We start from the raw sequence: 22,843 nt of genomic DNA on the forward strand, positions 1-22,843 counted from the left end.
CTCCTACGTACAGCGTATATAAAGGAGCTCCGCTTTCTCTCTGTGCCAGCTCTCAGGCTTTGCCATCCCAGATAACTGCAGGCATGGGACTCCCCTGAGAAACGGGATGGGAAGGCGGGAGGTGGAGAGAGGCTTCCAGGTGACTTTTCCCTCCCTGGCTGCTCTCGGTCACGGAGCTTCAAGAGACTGAGGAAGAGCCACCTGCCTCCCACTGTGGCTGCCGCCGCCGCCGGTCCTCTCCGGGCTGTAGCTCCGCCGGCTGCCCCGTTAATCAGATTAGCGAGTCTTCGCAGCCTCCGTCGCCCGCTCTTCCCTCGCAAGTGCCTGTCTCCCCTGAGAGGTGTCTCTCATTTCTGCCTCGCTCTCTCCTCCCCTTTCCACTGATCACCGTGCGATCCTCGTCAGCGCTGGGCATCGCTCCCTCTCTCCTTCTCCCTTCCTTGCTGGGTGTCTCTACCTCCTCTCGGCTCCGTGCATCACTCCATCCGTCCTCCCTCTCTCTCTCCGCACTGGTGTGTGCGCGCATCTCTCCTCCTGGCGGCTACCACCCCTCGCCTTACAGGCGCGGCGCTGCCCGGAGGAGCCGCCGCCGCTGCCGGGAGCGGGGCCGCCCCGCGCTCCCCCCGCCGCCGCCGCCGCTGCCGCCGCCGCCCGGCCCTGCCCGGCCGCCGTGAGTCCCGCCTCAGCCCGCGCCCGTCCCCCGCCCGCCGCGGCACCATGTCCGGCTCCGGCAGGAAAGACTTCGACGTGAAGCACATCCTGCGCCTCCGCTGGAAACTGTTCAGCCACCCCTCGCCGGCGGGCGGCCCGGCGGGGGGCGGCTGCCTGCCGCCCGACAGCAGCTTCGAGCACTGGGGGCCCAGCCAGAGCCGCCTGCTGAAGAGCCAGGAGAGAGGCAACAGCGCCTTCTGGAAGAAATCCGCCTCCTCCGCCTCCTCCTCGGCGGCCACCACGGCCGGCCCGCCCAACGGGACGCTGCTGCCCGCCGGCGGCCGGCCGGGCGGCGGGCCCGGGCTGGGGCACGGGCACGGGCCGGGGCCGCCGCCGCCGCCGCCGCGCACCGTCTTCTACGTGGAGTCCCTGGAGGAGGAGGAGGCGGAGGCGGCGCCCGGCGGGATGGAGGTGGCCCGGGAGCCCGAGAAGCCCTTGGCGCCGCCGGAGCGGGAGGAGGCGCCGGGGGGCTGCGGGGATGGCGGCAGCCGGGCAACAGGTGACGGAGGCGGGCACAGGTAGGGAAGAACGGCGGCTGCGGCGCAACCTGCGCGGCGCCCGCGGGTCGGGGGGGCGGCGGGGGGTCGCCGCCTCCCTGCCGCGGGGAGCGGGGGAGTGACGGGGCTGTGTGCGGGCGTTGTCGCGGGGGTGCTGGGGCCTGGGGGCGGGAGGGCTCCTCCGTCTGAAATGGCGGGGTTTGGGGGCCGAGGGGCGCCCCGCTGCGCGGGAAGGGTGGCGGGGTGCCCGAAGGTCGCGGGAGGGGCCGGCCAGCCTCAGGGTCGGGGTGCCACGGGCAGGGGATGCCTGTCCGGTCCCTGCCCCTCCCCTGCCCTGCCCCTGCCCTGCCCCTGCCCTGCCCTGCCCTGCCCCTGCCCTGCCCTGCCCTTACCCTGCCCTGCCCCGCCCCGCGCACAGGGGCCTCCCAATGCCGGCGCTCCGCGCTGGGGATCGTCGCCACCCAACTTTCTCAGAAGTTCGTTAAAATGCTAGCGGGAGGTGATGTTGTTCAGAGTATTGGGATGCCAGGTGAAAGGTAAAAGTAAAAACCTCCGCTTTCCTGGATCTCGGTGACCAAGTCGAGTCACAGACTACCTCAGAGAAAAATAAGAATTTATTTTATGAGTCATCACCTGAGAAGATGTAAGAACAAGCAAGGCACATCCAGGTGCTTGTGTTTCATATGAAACTTCTGCTAATGTTGAATTGCTTTTCTTTCTCAACCCCTGCCCTCCTCCCCGCCCCAGCCCAAACAGAAAATCATTAGAAGAAGAAAATATATCTAACATAGAGCTTTCAGAAATACCATGATACAGATAATCCTGAGGATAAAACGCTTCATTGGTTTAACTCTGCTTGCTCCCACCTCCCCATTGTTAAAATAATTTAATTTTCATTTCCCTTGTCATTTATTACTTCGTCTATGGAAATAAATGTATAGTTCTGTTTCAAAACAGAAAAGAATGATTTGTGTTCTTCGTATTGAAAGTAAAGTACATGGTATTAAATACTCTATTAGATAAAGAGCACTGTGCATTTGTTTGGATTAATAGGCTGTAGATCAGCATACATGTGCATATAACTTTGAGCACACTAAGCTTTTTCATAGAGACCTAAAGCATGTATTCTCTACTTGATGAAGCTCTTTGTTGTTTTGTCAGTTAGCATAGTTCATTTCATAGGAGCTACATCATTTAAACAAATATGGAATAGCTGATGGATGATTTAGGGTTTTTAAAGAAAAAGTGATGCTGAAGTTTTCATGAACTTTGGAAGTTATTCTGAACGAAAAGAAGACACTTATTGTAGGTTTCAATACAAAATGTTATTGAGATACATTATAAAGACAGGTAAAATAAACCAAAATTATCTCTTCAGGGTTTCTGAACTGAATATAAGAGGTTAAACCCAGGTACAAATATAATCTCATTCTATAGATTTTATACTAGGTGTGTCACTGGTCTGAGAATTCTCAGAGATCTACATACTGACAGAAGCTGACTGAATTTTAATGGCACCACTTGATTTGTCCATAAGAGTTGACTTGCTAGAATGGACTTCCTCATCACATACGTACTCTGTGATAATATATATATGATTCTTAACTGCTCTTTGGTGTTCATAATCCATTTATTTCATGTTCTTCGTTCATTACTACTGAAACAACACATCTAGTTGTCAGTAGCTCCTAGTCTTGTTGAAGGAATATGCTAAAATTTGTTCAGATTTAAAATAGCTAAGGCAGAGAGATACCATTTTACTATTAATGAAAAAGCCACCTTTTGAGATATGAAAATGTTTAAGCTAATTTTAGAGTCTGAGACTTCCTCTTTTTCCATCTAAGAATCTTTCATTTACCTACATGCGTTTTGAATGCTATGGCAAGAGGTGGTCAAGTGCAGCAAAAACGGCAGTTCTGTGCTTGAAAGCTCGGTGATCCAACAGTCTTCTAATGCCCTGACAAGTTATGTCTCACTCCTTCTGTAGTAGTTAGTCTCTTTATGAATGGTGCCAACTTCTTTACTTCATTATGACTACGATATGTAAACTACCCTTCAGTCCTGAGTGATAGATACCACCAAATACATCAACAGATGAATAGGTGGAACTTTCACCAAGCCTTAAGGCGTACACCTGCATGTTTGGTACAGTGAGTGTAAAATCATTAACTCCTGTCTCTCCTTTCTGTTTTGTCCGGTACTTATTTAGCAACTACTTTAATAGTTCAGGACTGTTCGGAAGACAGTATTTTTGGTTTGTGAAAATGATGAGATTCCAATATTTGGATATGTTCCAATATAGACTGTATCCACAATATTTCAAATGTTAACAGGAGGTCTCTGTGCAGTATTAGCTAGGAACCCAGTGGTAGGACATAATGTGAGGAGCAGGTTGACATGGTGGCTTTGGTTTTATGCTTGGGATTAATAAATTTGTTGTTACTTCTATTATTATTATGTAAGTACAAGTGAAAATGACACTTTTTTTTTTTTTTTTTCCCTTTGGCTTCTACTTGGAGTCCTTGTATCCCCCAAAGAGGTTTTTTTTTTTTTTTTTCCCTTATTGCTCCTCTCTGCTTGATATGTGAATTCTGTACCGGCATCTTTTTTTCAGCCCATCTCATGTTCAGAATCCCTGTTTTTGGCTATTTGTGGATTTGTAGGTACTCTGTTTTCACATGTAAGTTAAACACTTAGCTGAATGATCTTGAATTCTTAATTTTACTTTTAATAGTCTGTTAGATATTATGGTTTTTATTTAATGAGACAGCATGGTTGGGTAATAACAAGTACATTCTACTTTATTTGTTTTGTTTTGTATGCTTCCATATTAATTGTCATATTAATTGTGCAGGTACTTGTATGCACAGGTAAAGTTATGTGGATGCTAAGAAGACTTAAGGGTTAGACTTCATGCATGATATAAAGTACTGATGTAATTGTTCTACATTCCATATTGTATTTGTAAAAACAAAAAATGTTTTACAGTTAACAGTGTTAAAACACTATGTGATTGCTTGAAATTGCTTGAAAACTTGCATATCAAATTGGTTTAGAGCTTGCATGACAAATTTGGCAATAACTGCAGTAGATATTTAAACATAAGTTCTATTTTGATCTTAATTTTGTAAGAAAAAGCTGTTAAGAAAAAATTATCTATATCATTAATTTATAATTAAGATTTATAAATCAGCCACAAAACAATTGGAAAATACCAGTGCTAAGATTTTCTGTATATCCATCAGCTCCTATGAGTTTATAATGGAGTTTCTGCATGATCATGTTAGCTTTTTTTATGTGACGTATTAATCAACCCTCAACATGAATGGTGTACACTTAATAATCAAAGAGTCAGTACTTTATTTCCTCTTCCCTCAGTGAGTGGTAGCATGCTTTGCTTGCTTTACACTGTCCAAATCCTATGAAGATGTAATTACTCATGAGTCCTCAGCACTGTTCACCACTACACTCAGCACATGCCTCACAACTACTCATGGGTTTATCTTTACAACAGCCCTATTTTACAATGGAGCGGTAAAACAGAGAGAGAGAGAAAAATGAAAAGGAGTTCAAATTGCTGGTTTCAGAGCACATATAGCATTTTTCTCCTGCTAGTTTTGTGTTCTCGGTTGCACCCATACATGATGGGTCCTTCTGCAAACCAGTCCCACACTTCTCTGACTGTGTGCAAAAGGAATGAGGAACACAGGACTGAATTAACATATTGTTTGAGAGACAGCTCCAAGAGGATATGCTCGATATGCCTAACTCACACAAAGCAAACGCTGACAGTGCAGAAGTCTTTCACAAAACCTACAAGTATTTGAAAATACAGCTTCTGAAAGAAGATGGCAAGTCCTCCCACCGCTAGATACTGTATAATAATGTGCTGTAAAGCAAGAAGTGAGACTGAGTACTGTGCCCTCCTCACACAGCAGAGTTTCACAGTCAGATCTTGCTTCACAGTCAGAGTGTTTTCTGCTGTTTCTGTCGAATTTGTCTTTGGGAAGTAAAAAATTCAATATTAATAGCATCCAAAAGTTTAAAAAGTGAGAGCATAATTTTGTAATTCAAACATTAACTGAGCAATGTAATTTACAAGTCTCTATGCTCAAAACTATTTATTGAAATTAAATCATTATTTAATAAGAAATGACAATAATGATCAGGGTAGAATCAGGAACATAAATATGTGTATTTTTAAACTATAGAATCAAAACTGATGGATAAGCATTTTTTTTGTATTTTTCTGTTCTGATCCCACAAATCTTGCATTTTGATGCTTTTGCCTAAGTCTCCCACTTTCAAATCTTCCTTCTTTTCTCTTAGCAACCTACCATCTTGTGGTTAGCATGCTGCTATAGAAAGTTATGTGTTTGAAACCTGTCAGGATGAGCAAGAATTTCAATGCAGATTTCTAATTTAATGAGAAAATATTTTGATCATTTTAAAAAAATGTAGATAAAATTGTCATCCAGATTTACAGCTTAAGTAATTGATGTACTGTTGTACATAGAGGATTCTGGGCTCTGGTTTCTAAGTAAATGGGGTTTCCTTTTTCCAGCTTTGACCTCAGTACCGGAGCTTACAAAAAGAAGGGAATCAAGACACCTTCCTGTGTCTTAGTCTGTCGTGAGCTCTCACACCTCTAAGTATTTTCTCAAATGAACTTGGTCTTTCTGGGGTGCTATCTTCTTGGTATTATTCAGATATCAAAATATGAACTATGGATATATGAACTGTGATAGCCAGATCCTAAAATTAGATACTATAGATGTCAGATTTGTAGTTGCTTATGTTTTCCATTGACCTGGCTATCTTGTATAGACTGCTCTGTTAAGAATGTAATTTAATGCTGGGGTGGAATATAGATGACACAACTCTACCTTTCTAGGTTATGGAATCAGAAGAGAATAATTCATTTGTTTTTATCATGAGCTAGCTTTTCAACTTGATTATGAAACATAAAAATGTTTATATAACTTTTATGCTTTTATACTTTTGACTTTCACAACAAAAGAGGTAGGGTTCATACACAACACAGAATCACAGAATCACAGAATCACAGAATCATCCAGGTTGGAAAGGACATTGAAGATCATCTAGTCCAATCTTTAACCTAGCACTGACAGTTTCCAACTACACCATATCCCTAAGCGCTATGTCAACCCGACTCTTAAACACCTCCAGGGATGGGGACTTCACCACCTCCCTGGGCAGCCCATTCCAACGCCTAACAACCTGTTCTGTAAAGAAATGCTTCCTAATATCGAGTCTAAACCTTCCCTGGTGCAACTTGAGGCCATTCCCTCTTGTCTTATCGCTCATTACTTGGTTAAAGAGACTCATCCCCAGCTCTCTGCAACCTCCTTTCAGGTAGTTGTAGAGGGCAATGAGGTCTCCCCTCAGCCTCCTCTTCTCCAGACTAAACAACCCCAGTTCCCTCAGCCGCTCCTCGTATGACATGTGCTCCAGACCCTTCACCAGCTTCGTTGCCCTTCTCTGGACACGCTCGAGTAATTCAATGTCCTTTTTGTAGTGAGGGGCCCAAAACTGAACACAGGAATCGAGGTGCGGCCTCACCAGTGCCGAGTACAGGGGTAAGATCACTTCCCTGTCCCTGCTGGCCACCAAGCCAGGATACCATTTGCCTTCTTGGCCACCTGGGCACACTGCTGGCTCATGTTCCGCCGGCTGTCAAGCAACACCCCCAGGTCCCTCTCTGACTGGCAGCTCTCCAGCCACTCCTCCCCAAGCCTGTAGCGCTGCTGGGGGTTGTTGTGCCTGAAGTGCAATACCCGGCATTTGTCCTTATTGAAACTCCTACAGTTGGCCTTAGCCCATTGCTCCAGCCTGTCCAGATCTCTCTGCAGAGCCTCCCTACCCTCGAGCAGATGAACTCTCCCACCCAACTTGGTGTCGTCTGCAAACTTACTGAGGGTGCACTTGATCCCCTCGTCTAGACCACAGACCTTTCTCCTCCAAAGTTCTGATTCATTCTCAGAGGATGCATGGTTTGTGCATGGGACACAAAAGAGTCAGGTGATAAAAATAGTGGATCATTACAGAGCTGAAGACTGTATGTACACATGGATGGAATTAAAGTTACAAGGAAAAATCTAGTTCTAGAATGTCCTAACTGTGAAGTCTTTGGCTTTGCTACTTCTAGAAAAGTATTTCTAATGTGGGTTCTGCAGTTTTGTTTTTTAACAAAGGAAGCAGAAGAACACAGGTCACTTCATGTGCTGTCATTTCTCTTGTCCACCACTTGGCTGCAGGAGTGAAACTTGGGGATTTACTATATATTCCACTGCCACTTGAACTGATAGAATAACTGATAGCAAAAGGAAGTTCTTAATTTTTATGTGGATAATTACAATGGTGATTGTGTACTGTCTTTGCAGAAAGCCTGGGGAATACGACAGCTGAAGGGATAGCAAGTCTTAAGAGTCTTCTGCTGCATTTGAGGTGCTAGTAGCAAGCACAGACTCATACTCTTTTCTTCTTGGTTCTCCCAAACTTATTTCCTTTTGTTCCATTGTCTTTAAACTCCTTTTGTCTTAATTGCATGTTCTCTTTCTGGATCTTACTCTAGCTTTTTTTCTCCTTTCCACAGTCTCAAACTATTTCTGACTGCCTTATTTAAATCCTAGGTTCCTTACCCAGTGTTGCTTGATTTTATTGGCTTCTCTTATGATCCACCTCCTCGGTTTACTCACTAGATTACTTTACTTTACTAGATTATGCTAATGCAGAACGGTCCATTCTTTCCTGTATCTTGTCCTAGATACTTTCATAAATCAAGTCTAGTTGTCCCCTAGTTCCCTTACAGCTTCTCAGACCTCTCATTCTTCTGTTTCTCTGCCATTGTTTCCTAATCTTCGAAGTTCAGTATCCTTTACACCTTCCTCCAGCTCCTTTGTGAGTTTTAATGGAATCCTGATAGAATTCCAGTTCTGATGTTTTCTCCCCAGCTCCCAGTTTTACTGTTTCTCTGACCTGTTTTCTCAACTGCTGCCAAGTTGACGGTACCATTTGCTATTTTTAGTGGGTCAGTAAGACACCTAAGTTTGAGTAATTCATTCTGTCATTGGTGAGGATTTATCTTATCTCTTTCTCAGATGCACATTTTAGAATAAGGTGAATTGTCTTCCAGACATGCCTATTTCTCTTCATTGAGTGTTACAGTAGTCTGAAGTGGCTAGACCAGATTTAAATGTTCAATCTAAATGTTTAATGTTCAATTAAATTTGAGCAAATGAACATAATTTGAAGTCTTCATTGCAAATTCAAACTGTTCTAAAAGGATAGAATTAATTAAATCTTGGTAGATTTTCATAACGTTAGTAAAGAGCATATCTCTCATCCCAGTAAATCTAAGGGTGCTGCTCTGAAACATAGGACCACTAAACCTTCTAGAAAGCAAGACTTGACAGTTATTTTTGTCGCTTTTATCCATGTAGTTTAAACATTGGCTACAACAACTTTTTTTTTTTTTTCCTTCAGACTTATTTTCAGAAATGCTTGTACTGTTTTGCTGGAATATTTCCAAAAGATTCAACATGAAGAAAAGATTTGGCAATGAAAATATTAGCTGCACAGAGAAGTGCTAATACCAGTAAAATGCCTCTGAAACAATAGTTATCTTATGGGTAACATCAAACAGCATTAGAAAAGGGAAATGCTGTTCAGCCTTTCCATAGTAAATGTAAATTTACATAGTAAATTGATGCTGAATCTCTATAGGTAAGCCTCCAGAAATACGGTTGGCTTGAATTTCTTTTTTTTTTTTTTTCTGATAAAAACAGTTTTGTAGTAATAATAGTATGGACATACATAAGTCTGTATGGGCACACAAATGTCTAAATCTGTATCATCTCTCTTTATATAAACATCATTATACATATATAGAAAGTGCATATATATATACATATTTTATATATTTATGCATATACACTTACTTTTAATCTTTAGATTCCTACACAGTTATTAATAAATAAATTATAGTTGATTCCCCTATGCTATTTTTGTGAGCAGTGAAGTTCACTTAAATAGTATACATGGAAAAGAAAATAGAGCATATTGTTGGAATCTGTGCTAAATTCATAAGGATGGTGCTGCTACGTATAGGTTAACATATTCTTAACATGTGATCATTGCTTTCTAACAGCTACTTCTTATCTTTGTGACACCTTTTTTTTTTTTTTTCCCTGTTACAAGCAGCTTAAGAGATTGCTCTTTCCTTTTATATCTCAAACTTGCATGAAAACTGCTCCTTAAATATTATGCTATGATGTTTTGACAGAATTTCCTAGTATACAATTTTCCTGGTGTTGTTTGAACAATTTTTTAGAATACAGGATTGATGACCTAAAATAAATTATTTGCACTAGGGAAATAGCTAGATGTGTGCCATTAAAAGTTTCAGAAAGGAAATCTATCTTGTAAAAAGTTGAGAACTGCTGCAGCTTCCACAGAAAAATAAGTAATCAGTCATCCCTAGTAATACTGAAAAAAAAACCCTGAAATCCCCAAACCTAAACTTTACCAAAAATATAATTTCATCAGTGCCTAAAATTTCTGATTTTTATTTCAGGAAGTCATATCTTACCAGTAATTTAAGCCAAACACAGATACAAAATATTAACATATTAGTAATTTTTGCTAACAGTTTTACTAATGATTATAATTTTCTTTAGATGTTTTTCCATTAATCTTTTTAGTATCTTATTTAAAATTTTTAAAAGATGTTAATTTTAGCTGTAATAACAGATTAAAACATTATAATCATTTACACTTTTAAAATATTTTTTGAATTTATTACAAAATAAGAAATGAAAACATTTAACTGCAGAATAAACAAAACAATGTAATTTTCTCCAAAATTCATGTTAAGGTTTATCTGGAAATTTCAATACATACTTTCAATTTATATCGGGTTGTTCTTCTCTATGGTTTTCATTTGTTTCATCATCTACAAGAAATATCATATTATCTGTAGTGTATATTACTATAACTCCATAGCTCCTATTTCCAGCTTGAGTATTTGTACTGGCAGTGCTGAGAATTACTGTAAGTTAGACCAGCATTACAGTTATATAGCCATAAAGACTCAGAGCATCACAGCTCATTATTACGTGTAGCCTGTGGTTTTCCAAACCACATTTCTAATCATACCTCCTATTTCTTCATTCTTCACTCCTTTACTGCGTATGTCCCTGCCACATTTTGACTGTGTCACATACACCTTTTTTAGCAGTTAGGATCCAGAATCCATCCTTTCACCTACCTAGACACATCTCATCTCTAGGTTTCCACTTTCACTGCTTGATGCGGAATTCATCAGTTCTACTTCACCCATCTGGGTTGATGTGTCTGGAGGCTTTAAAATAAAAGATTCACATCTAAATTAAAAGTCCTAGGAGTAACTTAAAGAAATCAGAAGACAACTCATCCTAGCCTGGTATTTATACAGAAGCTGCTTTTACCTCACACCAAAGACAGCAATTTACAGGAGTTCACGCTAATGATATTTTTCACTTGAAAAATACTGATTTTAATTAATGAAATAATAATTTCATTATTATAAAAATAGAGGATGAGCATGAGTATTCAATTCTCAGAAACAAACCAACAGGAATGTGCAGAGAGAATTAAGACTTAGTTCAATGTGGTGTGTATTCCAAAGTTTGGAATGATTTGCTTCAACTTGTTATATTAAAACTGAATGTTAGAAATGAAACATGTAAAATTGTATCTGAATGAAAACAGGATATTTTATCTTTTGGCCCTTGGCATTGTTTCAACGTTTGCCGTTATCTCAAAATGATTTTGAAAGATGGAAATGTCTTTTTCAAAAATTAAAAATTATTTCTTGAATCTAAACCAATAATCTTTATCACTCTGTATTGATTGAGTATAAGGCACTTACTTTCTTATTGTCTAATAAGTAGGGTCACAGTGTGGAATGCATCACCCACCATTCATTCTTTTTTAAACTGTATTAATCACATTTTCTGTTTTGCTATGTCTTATCAACATTAAAATGTTCAACCTTTTATAACACTTGGATTTGCCTGTCATCTGTTTTTATCCTTCCTCCCACTCTAACCATATGGAAAAACCAGCATTGTTTTGACCTTATGGTATCTTTTTACTGATGTTGTAGTCTGCTTTGTGCAAAGCTCAAAGAGGAACCCAAAACTGAATCAAATCAAAGATCACAAAAGATCCTTTCATCTGACAGGTATAATCACACACCTGTACCTTATTTGTTGAATGTAGTCCTAGGATTGAACCCTATTTCGACTCCTAATTCTTTCTAGTGAGTCTTCAACTATGTAAGTTGAATATAAGTAAGTATGAATATATTCATACCTGTAAATAGGATGTAGAAATATGTAAAGAGAGAAAATACAGAATACATAGTTTGTTGTGCTTGTGTGGTTTTGTTGAAGCTGTCTCCTCCCAGAATATCGTATAGTTTAGTGATGAAGTTCTTTCAGAGCATAGAAGTTATCTTATGTTTCTGGGCAAGTGTCATAAGTATGGAGAAATCATGCAAAAAGAACAGTGCATCTGTATTTGCAAGAATATATGGCACTTCAGATACTCAACTTTCTGTTCTTAGACTTCTGGCTGCCTTTGGACATGTAAGTTCTTTTTCTGTTTAGACAGGTAAGGTGCGTCACTAATCCAGGCCTTCAGGCTGACCTGGTTCACCACTTTTTCTCAAATTCCTTGTTATTTCTCTAGTTATAAATTGGAATCTGGAACAATATTAGTATATATCCATTCATTATTAATCTCCACATGCACTGGTATATTTTTATGCATGCAATTGAATTATAATAATTTGTGAATGTCTGAAAGATTATTTTTATAAAATGATTTATCAGAGAACTTTTTAGTACTAGTCATCATGCTAAATATACTCCTGTGTAATATATGGTGGATCTATTTATGCAAGTTGAATTTTTTTCTCAGATGTTTTGTCTTAATTTTTATTATTAATTTATCCAGAATTATGGCCTACTTTTTATATCAATTATCTGAAGTTCAGAACAAAAATACTCCAAAAGAAATTAAAAAAAAAAAAAAAAAGCAATAGTAAGCACAACTTCAAAATATATAAGATTCAAAACAAGGAAGGAGAGAGGAGAAAGAAGGGGAGAGAGAGAAGTAAAGAATGCAGAATAATCAGTGTTTTAATATTTTCAGTTAGTGGGAGCAAATTTTAAAATCTTTTTAGTCTTCTGTTGACAGACACAAAGACTTCAAACTACTACTACATTTCAGAAGATTTTTTTAATAGAAAAAGCTTCAATAAATAATTGTTTGTTAATCAACAATGCCTTCACCAACATATTTGATTATAATTAATCCTCCTGAATTGAGTTTTGCATATCTTGACTCTTGTTATTTTAATTTAGAAGATTAATCGCTTCTGTTTGAAAATATAATAGTCTTTGAGAGGATTGGAATTTAGATAAAAGCGAATGCTTCTGTACACTGTTCATCTGGACTGGAAATGGAATTTATGAAAACTGCTATAAAAAGAATGCAAGAGGAAAGCCTTGTTCACATACAAAATTAGACACAATAGTTGGTATCAGTTGGAATTCTTTGTAGGTTTCTTTTCGGCCCAGTGCTTTCATTGTAGTAACTTATAACTAAATAAGGAAATAAAGCATATGCTTCTTAAAAGTAAAATTGAAAAGAGTCTTAGAGGATTCATTAATATGTTAGAGGAGAGAATTAGAATGCAAAATAATTTGAAAAAACAGAGACATCCTCTGAAAAAATGAATATGGAATAGTTCAACTTGCTATCTTGTCACAAGAATAATCAGCAGAGATATGCAGTGGGATCAGTCCTGCAGAAGCTTTGCAGTTAAACAGCAAGTAAATACAAATCAACAATGCCATGCTGCTGCTATAATGTAATCATAAGAATATATAAACAGATACATAGCCTGCAAAACAATTTAATAATTCCTCTTCTCTGATCAGTTTTGGTAGAGCTTCAGCTCTACTCTGTTGTCCAGGACAGTCACAAAATGTATGGATTGTTTGGAGAAATTCTGAGTGAAAAATCACAAGAATTTTAGAAAACATGTTGTACCAAAAAAAAAGATTAACGTAGGAAAGAATTATTTTGGGTTTTAAAGATTTGATAACAATAGTCATATACTCTTCCTATGAAAGGAATGTTGGAAAAGACTTAGAAGACATTGAATTACTGGAGCGTGTCCAAAGAAGGGCAAGGAAGCTGGTGAAGGGTCTGGAGCACATGTCGTACGAGGAGCGGCTGAGGGAACTGGGGTTGTTTAGTCTGGCGAAGAGGAGGCTGAGGGGAGACCTCATCGCCCTCTACAACTACCGGAAAGGAGGTTGCAGAGAGCTGGGGATGAGCCTCTTTAACGAAGTAACAAGCGATAGGACAAGAGGGAATGGCCTCAAGTTGCACCAGGGAAGGTTTAGACTCGATATTAGGAAGCATTTCTTTACAGAACGGGTTGTTAGGCATTGGAATGGGCTGCCCAGGGAGGTGGTGGAGTCCCCATCCCTGGAGGTGTTTAAGAGTCGGGTTGACATAGCGCTTAGGGATATGGTGTAGTTGGGAACTGTCAGTGCTAGGTTAATGGTTGGACTAGATGATCTTCAAGGTCTTTTCCAACCTGGATGTTTCTGTGATTCTGTGATTCTGTCATTTAAATCACTCATGAGATGATCAGTAAGAAACTGATTCTACAGATACTGATGCACAGGAACAGATTTTGTGGGAGTTGTGTGGCCTATTTGATATCTGGGATTAGAAGAATAGTTTAGACAAATGTCTGTCAATCATGACACGTTTAAGCATGACAGCCCTTTTGCCTTGAAGAAGGAACTGTATTCTCTCACAAACTATCAGTCAGTAATCTTTCTATGAAAAAGTTGGCTGCAGAGCTGACAAAGTTTAAAAAAACTAACCTTTCATATGGCGATTAAACGTTTTTTGTTACCATCCCATTTTTACAGCATTCTTTGAATATATCTACAATGTAAGTATATCCTCTCTTTACATTTTATGGCTTCCTCATTTGATTTGCTCTTCCACTGGAGTACTGTGGTGTGCCAGATGTCATGACTATACATAACTAAAATCAGTCCCCATCATGTTAGGCATTTAACGTATACGCATACTCATATCTTAAAAAGCTTAGAGTTTAATGAGATTATACTAATTGGAAGTAAATGCCAGTACTGTTATCTGTTTTTTTTTTAAGACATAACACAGAAGCAAAAGTAACTGAATTACCTGGGGAAATTTATAAACTGAAACTAGCTGTTCTGAGTCTGAGTCCGTAAAGACAAGTCCCTATTCCTCTCAAATAAATGATGTAGGAAAATAAATTCATCCACACTACTTATAAAAATGAAGTTAAAGTCTATAATTAAAACTTATGTGTTTAGTTCCTCAAACTCTAAAATTTAGTATGTTCCTTTTTGTGCATCATCTTCATCGATATCCCCTCAATGAGCCAATTCAGTGTCATATTTCTCTTTATATCATCTTAAAAAGATTGTGGAAAATATCATTAAGTTTTTTTCTTCCAGAAACAAATAGTGAATTAGATACAAAATAAAGACTTAAAAGTAGTTTTGTATCATTCCTAATAGCACTATGTATTCTCTAGTACCACCTGTCTCCACCATCTAAGTTGTTAGGTTGATTTCTCTTCAGGTGATACTGTTTTCATGACAGGCTTCAAGAATTACTGAAGCTCAGAGTTGAAGTAAGTTCTTTTTATGTGCTAGGCTCTTAATCCTCTCATAATAAGAGAATACACAGCATTAAGAGTGTAACTCACAGAATCAAATATGGTTGTCTAATCAAGGCGATTGCTGTCTGAAGTGTCCTGTTTCCTTTGTAGTGGTGATTGGGAATTATGTAGCAAAAAAAGGCAGGGAGTAATTAAGAAAGGAAGGAATTTGCTTGTCTTATGAACCTTCTTCTAAGAGGCTTCCTTCTGAAGGAGAAATTAGTTGGAAGGCTTCTTTCCAAATTTCAGTCATTAAGAACTGATACAGATGTTTCTTAAATGTTTTGTCTGGTATTGAAATTAATTCCTTTGTGCATGACACAAGAACATTTTGAAAAGATCAGTGAAAAAGTTCCAGGTATAGAAAACTAAAGAATAGTAAGATTAACTAATCTCCAGAATAAATATTGGAAAGAATTTTTTTCTTTTTTTTTCTGTAGACTAATTGTTATATTACAACAGGGGCGTTTCTAGGCATATGTTATTTTGCAAGGTGAAGTCAAATAACTTCACTCTTCAGGGGCTTGTTTTTATCTCTTGCCTGTTTGTGTAGTCTAAACAGAACCGCCCATGATTACTGTGCAGTAGGAAAAGCTCAAGTATACTTCAGGATTTTTATTTTGTTTTGCTTTTTATGTTAGCATATGAAAACAGAAGTTGAAAAAAAAAATCCACCCAACAGATGGTTTGTACATTCTGTTGCAAGCAGATGATAGGTGCTCCAACTAGTATTATGCAGATAACATTGTCTGCTCAAAGTTTGGAAGAAAGTATGATTATGGCCTCAATTAAACAGAAAAATGTCAATATGTCCTTTTTTTAATGTTAAAAGGTGAATTATCTGCATATTTCAACATATGCACAGTTGTATGTTTCTGTGTATATAAATACAGATAGACAAGCTGGGAAACCAGGAACAATACTAATTTCCAATGTACTGCTGCCTCTGTATTCAAATGTCATGTTTTGATTTTATGTCCCAAACTTTGCTGTCAGGGCCACAACACTGTAATAAAACTTAAATGTCTACACGTTTGAGCGTATTGATATGCCAGTTAGATGGGTCCCGGTTTCCTTGCTGATATGTATTTCTTTTTAATTTTCATATTTCTTCATTAGTTATTCCAATTTTTCCTGGAAAAAGTACAAATAATGATACTGCCTTTTTGTCTTTTCATAAAAACACTACTATGGAGGAGACTGTGGTGAAGCTTAGAAAAATACATTTCCCCTTTTCATGAAGGTGAAACTTAATTTATCTGAGATTCCTTACCATTACCATAACAGACAATCGTTCTGTCCAAGACTGAATTCCAGCATCCTTTCAGAGTAAGCAGCAGTTGTAATGACCGCTTCTTCACTATTGTAGATGTTTCTCTCTTCAGGAACAGAACACTGTCTCAAAAGGTAAGGTAAAAAATGAACCAACCAAACACAAATCTTACGTCATGTACAGTAGACAAGTTTCAGAAATCAAAACTCAGTGTAAAGCTGTTCTAATGGAAAGATAAGTGATGTCTCAAAGCCAGGTATTCCTAATGACTATTTCTGTAAATTATATTGTGTGCCTTGTCTTTGCTATGCAGATTTTCAGAAAATCTTGTAAGGTTATTTGCATTTTTTGTTTTTCTGTAACTTTTATTCCTTTTCAATATTAGTCTTGTTTTTTAAACTTCTGGAGAGAGTTGGAGTCTGGAAAGTTTCCACACTGCTCTGTGGAATTTTCAGAACATTATTAGGAATTGGAAACATGAATGTAATTGGAAAACTAAAATACAACATACCAGAAATCTGAAGCAAGAACTTCAGAAATAAATCTTTGACAGCTTCCAGTAATTGTATTCTTGACAACTGTTTTAAATATTTGGAATTTTTTTTTTGTTGGGGCCCACCATATGTTATTAAGTTTAAAAGCATATCTCCTGTCAAAATTTAAAACTTATGGTTCATGTTGTAATAAAGGATTACAGAAGATAAAAAACTTACAAAATTTTTTTTTTCAGTCCCTGATTTCCTTTATCATTCAAATTACTTCTCACACTAATTTGTAATAATGTCTGATCTTTAAGTGTGCTTTTTCAATGAGTCCTTCTTATAACAAGTTCCTTTAGACTTGTTTGAAAATGAATGGAGGCCAAAATGTGTTAAAGGGGGGAAAAAATAATCCCTATGTATAAAATGTGATCATTCTATTGTAATTCAGTTCACTGTGGAAGGGTCAGTCAAAAATACTTTACGTTTCTCTTCTCTACACAAAAGCGGAGATGAACATGAATTTTCCATGAAAACATTTTTGTAAGAAAATACTGTTTTATAAAAAAAATAGTGGGAAGGAGTCATTCCACTGCATGATTTATTGATTTAAAATGAATAATTAAGAACTTTCAAAATTACTGAAGCATCCTCAATGGCATATGAACAAAAAGGCTGCAGTCTAATTTAAAAAATATTTTTGCTTCAGAGATCATAATTAGATAGTTTAAAAGCCTGAAGTGTGTTACAAAAACTAATACTAAATGATTTAAATGAATGTGTTGAATTGAGCTGATTAGGACTTCTTATTTACTAATTTTTGAATTCTTCCCTGTGTATAGTTATCTCACTTCAATAATCTTTTATTTTTTAGAGTCTCCTGTGTTTACACATACTTGCTATATCATTGAAAACATCCAAGGATTTAAATAGCAATAATCAGTTTTAAATACTTTACAGTATTCCTTGCCTTTTTAACAAATATACTGAATTATTCTTATATTAAGGTTTATAATTTACTATCAACATAGTATTTCAACCTTATTTTTCATTACTGCTCATAAGTACTCAGTAAAATGGAGTGTCAAAGGGGAATGAGCCATAGCAGTCTCATATCAGAAATACTATTTTTGTTAAAATCTTAATAGGGGCAAAAAAGCAGTATTATTCTTCTGCTAAACTTTTTCTCAAATGCTGTGTATTGTTCCTGCTGTATGACCTTTTAAAATGGCTTTGTTTTTTCAATCTCTACATTGTATTAGAAATTAATTTCTGAGAGTAAAAGAACAATTCTTAGGTATTATAATTAGAAAATCCAGGAGAAATGGCATGCAAGCAAGAGAAAGAGTACTAAATTTTTAGTAACCTTCTTCAGACTACAATAGCTTTTCTTAGTACTATTTTTGTATATTGGATTGTCAGGTCCAAAACAATTTAACAACTTTGGCAAATTTTCTTTGCTAAAACTGCAGGGATTCAGCATCAATGAAGCTATTTTAGCCTTGTTTTTACAGTGATGTATCAGTTTACTAATAGGAGTTTGTCCAATTTAATTTTACTCATCTAAAATAAAGACCTCTAGACCAGTAGTCATATAGCCAACATAATGGACTAAACAGTTGAATATAGCTTATGTGAACGAAGAAGGTGTGGCATATGCTGCACAAAATGAGCCCTCTATCGGTGGGATGAAAGTACGTGCATTAGTTAGACAAGTGAAAGCAGAAATTCATTTTACAGTCCAAAGCCAGCGTCAGATGGTTCTGCAAGTACCAAAGTGTCCGACATTCAACTGTTTAGATGGACCTTTGTTAATAGTACTCAAACAGTACTACTGTTAATCTGCTGTAGATGCACCACAGAATTAAAGGTGGCAAGATAAGTCTATGAAATAATGGTATATAAGACTTCAACCACTGAAAATTTGTGTTTGCGCGCTTTAAGTTTGATTTCCTTTCAGATCAGATTTTCTGCCATCTCCATAAAATTTTGTGTTGTACCTCTTGCATCCTAACCTTTTCTTATTATCACGTCAGAAAAAAAATGATGTATTAGGATAAGTACCGAAAATAAGTATGTTCCGACAAGTTTTGTAAAACACTGTCATTTGAAAATGACAGCCTACATACCACCACCAAAGTACTTTGTGAAAGGATAGCATTATTCTCTGAAGAGGTAACAGAAAATCTTGTTCTAATTCAAACCAAAAAGCAAAAATGCATAAGAAATCAAGACTCATTAGTTCTGGTGCTCACAGAATTATTTGTTTAATTTTATTACAACGTTATTTTTTCTGTATATAGAAGAGTTTTAACTTTAAGTTAAAAAGCTAACAGCCAAGTCTTGGTTAAAAACTAACCTCCCACTGGTGATTGTTAGGACTCTAATCTTTTAATTTGTAACTGACTGTAAATCACTGTAATGATTTTTTAACTGAAAAAAATAGATCTGAGGAAGTATAAAACAAAACAACTGACAAAATAGTTGTAAGAAGAATGTGAACTGCTACTGTCATAATGGCAGTTTAATTCATTTTACTTTATAGCTACATCAATTTAGGAACATTTGCAGGAAAGTTACTGTATGTCAGCTGAGAAGCAGTAATATCTTAAGATAGGTCAGCTTGTTCACTTGCTACCATCTGCCCATATCCTAAGACTGAAAATTTTACATGTTAAGTGTTTCATTTTATTCAATAAAACAGAAGAATGAAATTGCATCTAGATTAGTATCCACAGACCTGAAAAGTTACCTGAAAGGAGTTAGGCTTGGAAGGGATGGATGATTCACTTTGCTCCAAAAGTTGTTGTGAAGGGCTCCACATTAGTGGTATAGAATGAAACCAGGATTGTCTACGGACGTTTATTATTTTGTTGTTTAGAAGATTCTTGGGTCTGAAGCAGAATATTAATTTCAGTGAGAGAAACTGAAACTTAAGTGGTGTGGTAGGAAGAGGCATTTTTAGGTTCTCATATTACAAGGGAAGCAGAATCACAATTCTTGAGTGAGAAGATCATCATTGAGGTAGAGTGTCTCAAGTAATTTTAGCCATTTACATTTAGATTACTTATTCTGGTGTGTGTTTCTACACTCTATAGCCAATGGAGAGAATTATGTATTGTAAACCATGGTTCAGCTGACATATATCAGATGTCTACAGTAATATGGAATGGATTGTGCTTCAGAAGTATTCTATAATGCCTGTTCTGTGTTTCCATAGAATTTCTCTGTGTATAGAATAATGTAGAATAGACTGGGGCAAGGCCAAATCTGAATTTTACCCTGCTAATGTGCTTTCATGACTAGGGAGGCAGCCCAAGCCTCATCAGCTTAAACTAAAATGATAGAAAGAATGAATTAAAAGAGGAGAAACATGCTTTTAACAGTAGAAGTAAAGAATAATTTTTGCCTGCTGTCTCCCATATCTAGGCATAGTTACTTGAAATTACAATTACTAGTACAAAAAAAGAAGACATTATAAAAATAACTCCATTTGCAGAAAGCTCTAAGCAAAAGGTGATAGAAACCAAGAATTGCACAGTACAGTTCTTTATAATGAAAATTCTATAAACTACAAAATTGCTATACAAAATTAAAATTTCAGAAGATAAATAAAATTTTTAAAGCTACTCTTGCAATTTAAAGTGATATTTGCAGTCCAATGCACATAGCTATTTACCTATGGAGAAGTAAAAAAAAAAAAAAAAAAAAAAAATTAAAATTTTTAACAGGGCTGAAATGTCTGCATTCATCTATTTGAATTATTTTTTAATGTCCTTAAGAACTGCATGTAAGAATTTCATATAGGGATACTGTTTGGAGACACAGGATGAATATTTCTGAATTCAAACATAATGCATTCAAATTGAGGCCCAATCTTACAGAGTCCCATAGGTATTGACAATTCTGCTACTAATTTTGTTTAAAATACATTTGACTTCTAGTGACGAGTAGTGCCTGATCAAATTTAGGGATTGGTCAAGACCAACTAATTGAAAGTTTTGAAATAAAGTTTGTAACAATTTCATTTTATTGGAACTCAAAGGTTATTCTTTTTTTCTGTTATGCATTTATTGAAAACAAATTTAGCATGAGGAAAATAAAGAAGAAAGAATCAGAAAAGGTTCTCTTTAAAGCAGCAATGTAATAAAATGCACATTTCTTTCATTTTTGTTAGATATACTTGCTCTCTTTTAAACAGAACTTATCAGACACTCAGCTCTTGTCTTAATATTTTATAACCTTAAACCTTATAAAACTTTAACTCTGATATAAAAGTTTAATACATCAGCAGAAGATAGTTGCTGAATAAGAATGTTTTGAAAAGGGTTCTTTAGCACAAAGAAAAAAGCACTGAAGTAATTTGTGAATATTTCATGTTACAAGAACCAGCTTCAATGTCAACCTTCAGTTTTTTGACAAAAAGACCATCAAAAGGTTAGTTATAACCTTTGGAAAAGATTACTTTAATAATACCAAGCATAGAACCATATAAAATCTTTGCAAGTCTTTGTGTTTTTAGTATGCATGTTTCTGATGTCAATTAAAAATATCATCACTCAGGGGTAAGTGCATTTTGAAATAAAATTTTACCCTCCAGAAAATATTTTAAAGGAAAACAAGTAAGGGAGAAATGATTGATATGTACTTCAGACTGAAGCCTTTGCAAACCCTGTTTTATTGTGGGAGTTAAATAGTATCAGTTAAACTAGTTTTCAGTGAATTCCAACTGATTATACCATTTTGCTTGGCTGCAGTGATCCCACTAAAATTAAAAACCAAAATCACAAATTACAACAACAACAACAAAAAAACTAAGTCCACCTAAAGGATCATCCCTGAGACCAAGAGTATGTGGTCACAGCTGGATGGGGTAGTCCAGTTATGCCAGATTCTGCCAGCCACAAGTAGACTGTTTAAAGCTATGTTTGGTGGTCCTATATTAATAAAATCTTGCCTAACTAGTATGATTGATGGCTATCCAGTGTTTCTGTGTCCCATCCTCAACTCATAAATAGCTTCAAGGACTGAAATTTGTTTCAATCTGTCTTTTCTTTGCTTCCTCTCCATTCCCCAGTTGTTCTGTAATTTACAACAGTGTGAAATACAGTTCACCTTTCCACTGACAATGCAAGTTGTGGCAAGCATTAACGTAAAGGAGTTGTATTAAGAATAAAGGAAACAGCTCCCCAAATGGTCTTTCCTTCTTTCTTCCTTTCTCTCACCCTTTTTCTCCTTTTTCTTCTCATTCCACAGCATTGAGCTGTATCGCTGTCATTGCCTCATGAAAACACTAGTTTATAAACTGAAAACATAATAAAATTGCTGGTCATGACAAATGACTCAAGTCGGTCTTTCCTATTGAGTCCACATAATATCTGCAGTGTATACTGTGCTATACTGAAGAATAAAAGAGTATTGCCTTTGCAGGAACTATGCTACCAATTTTTCCCACAAGTAAATCAGACAACCACAAATTGTCTTCCTGTTTAAGAGTATTCATAAAGTCTCTAGTGTGAGTTTTCCATGGAGGCTAAAGTTGCCCAGATTGCTGGAACCCAGCACAGCTTCTGTGTACTAGTTTTTCTTTATAAAGATCTGTTTCTAATGTCATTACATACAAATCTTCACGGGGACTTTCAGAAGGTTTGATTAAATAAAATTATATAAAATTGTCTCTTCATTTTACACCTGGAAGGAGTGGAGTTGAAAGTTATTGCCAATAACTGACTTACTAAAGGAATGCACAATGCAAGAAAGACAGAACAAGGCATAAGATGCTCGCCAAGGCATCTGCTCTGCATTGTCTTAAATCTATGGCATGTGATTCAAGAGATGATTATGAGAAATCTTTTAAATACAATCAGTGTGGTGGTATGTTATGCATTATAGAGCACACTTAGACCCACAAAGAGATTAATTTTCCATTCTCACAGAACAAAGATACTGAAAAACTCTCAGAAAAAAAAATGTACCTTTATCCTACATTTTTAAGAAAAGAACAATCTTTATTAATAAAGTAAAATGTGAATGTTAAAATAAAGAGGATTTAAATTAAATCACTATCACATCACCT

At 37.2% G+C, this 22,843-nt stretch overlaps 1 protein-coding gene across 2 annotated transcripts in view; it reads left to right on the forward strand.

Moving 5' to 3' along the window:
• The first annotated feature begins 717 nt into the window (after positions 1 to 717).
• The window catches only part of KLHL1 (kelch like family member 1), a 260,832-nt gene continuing 238,706 nt past the window's right edge, over positions 718 to 22,843 (forward strand). For both annotated transcript variants that reach the window (XM_074815555.1, XM_074815556.1), the window contains exon 1: positions 718 to 1,229. In XM_074815555.1, coding sequence (XP_074671656.1) covers positions 718 to 1,229 — 512 coding nt within the window. The remainder of the gene's footprint in view (positions 1,230 to 22,843) is intronic.

Source organism: Strix aluco, chromosome 2 (assembly GCF_031877795.1).
Source record: "Strix aluco isolate bStrAlu1 chromosome 2, bStrAlu1.hap1, whole genome shotgun sequence".
Classification (NCBI taxonomy): domain Eukaryota; kingdom Metazoa; phylum Chordata; class Aves; order Strigiformes; family Strigidae; genus Strix; species Strix aluco.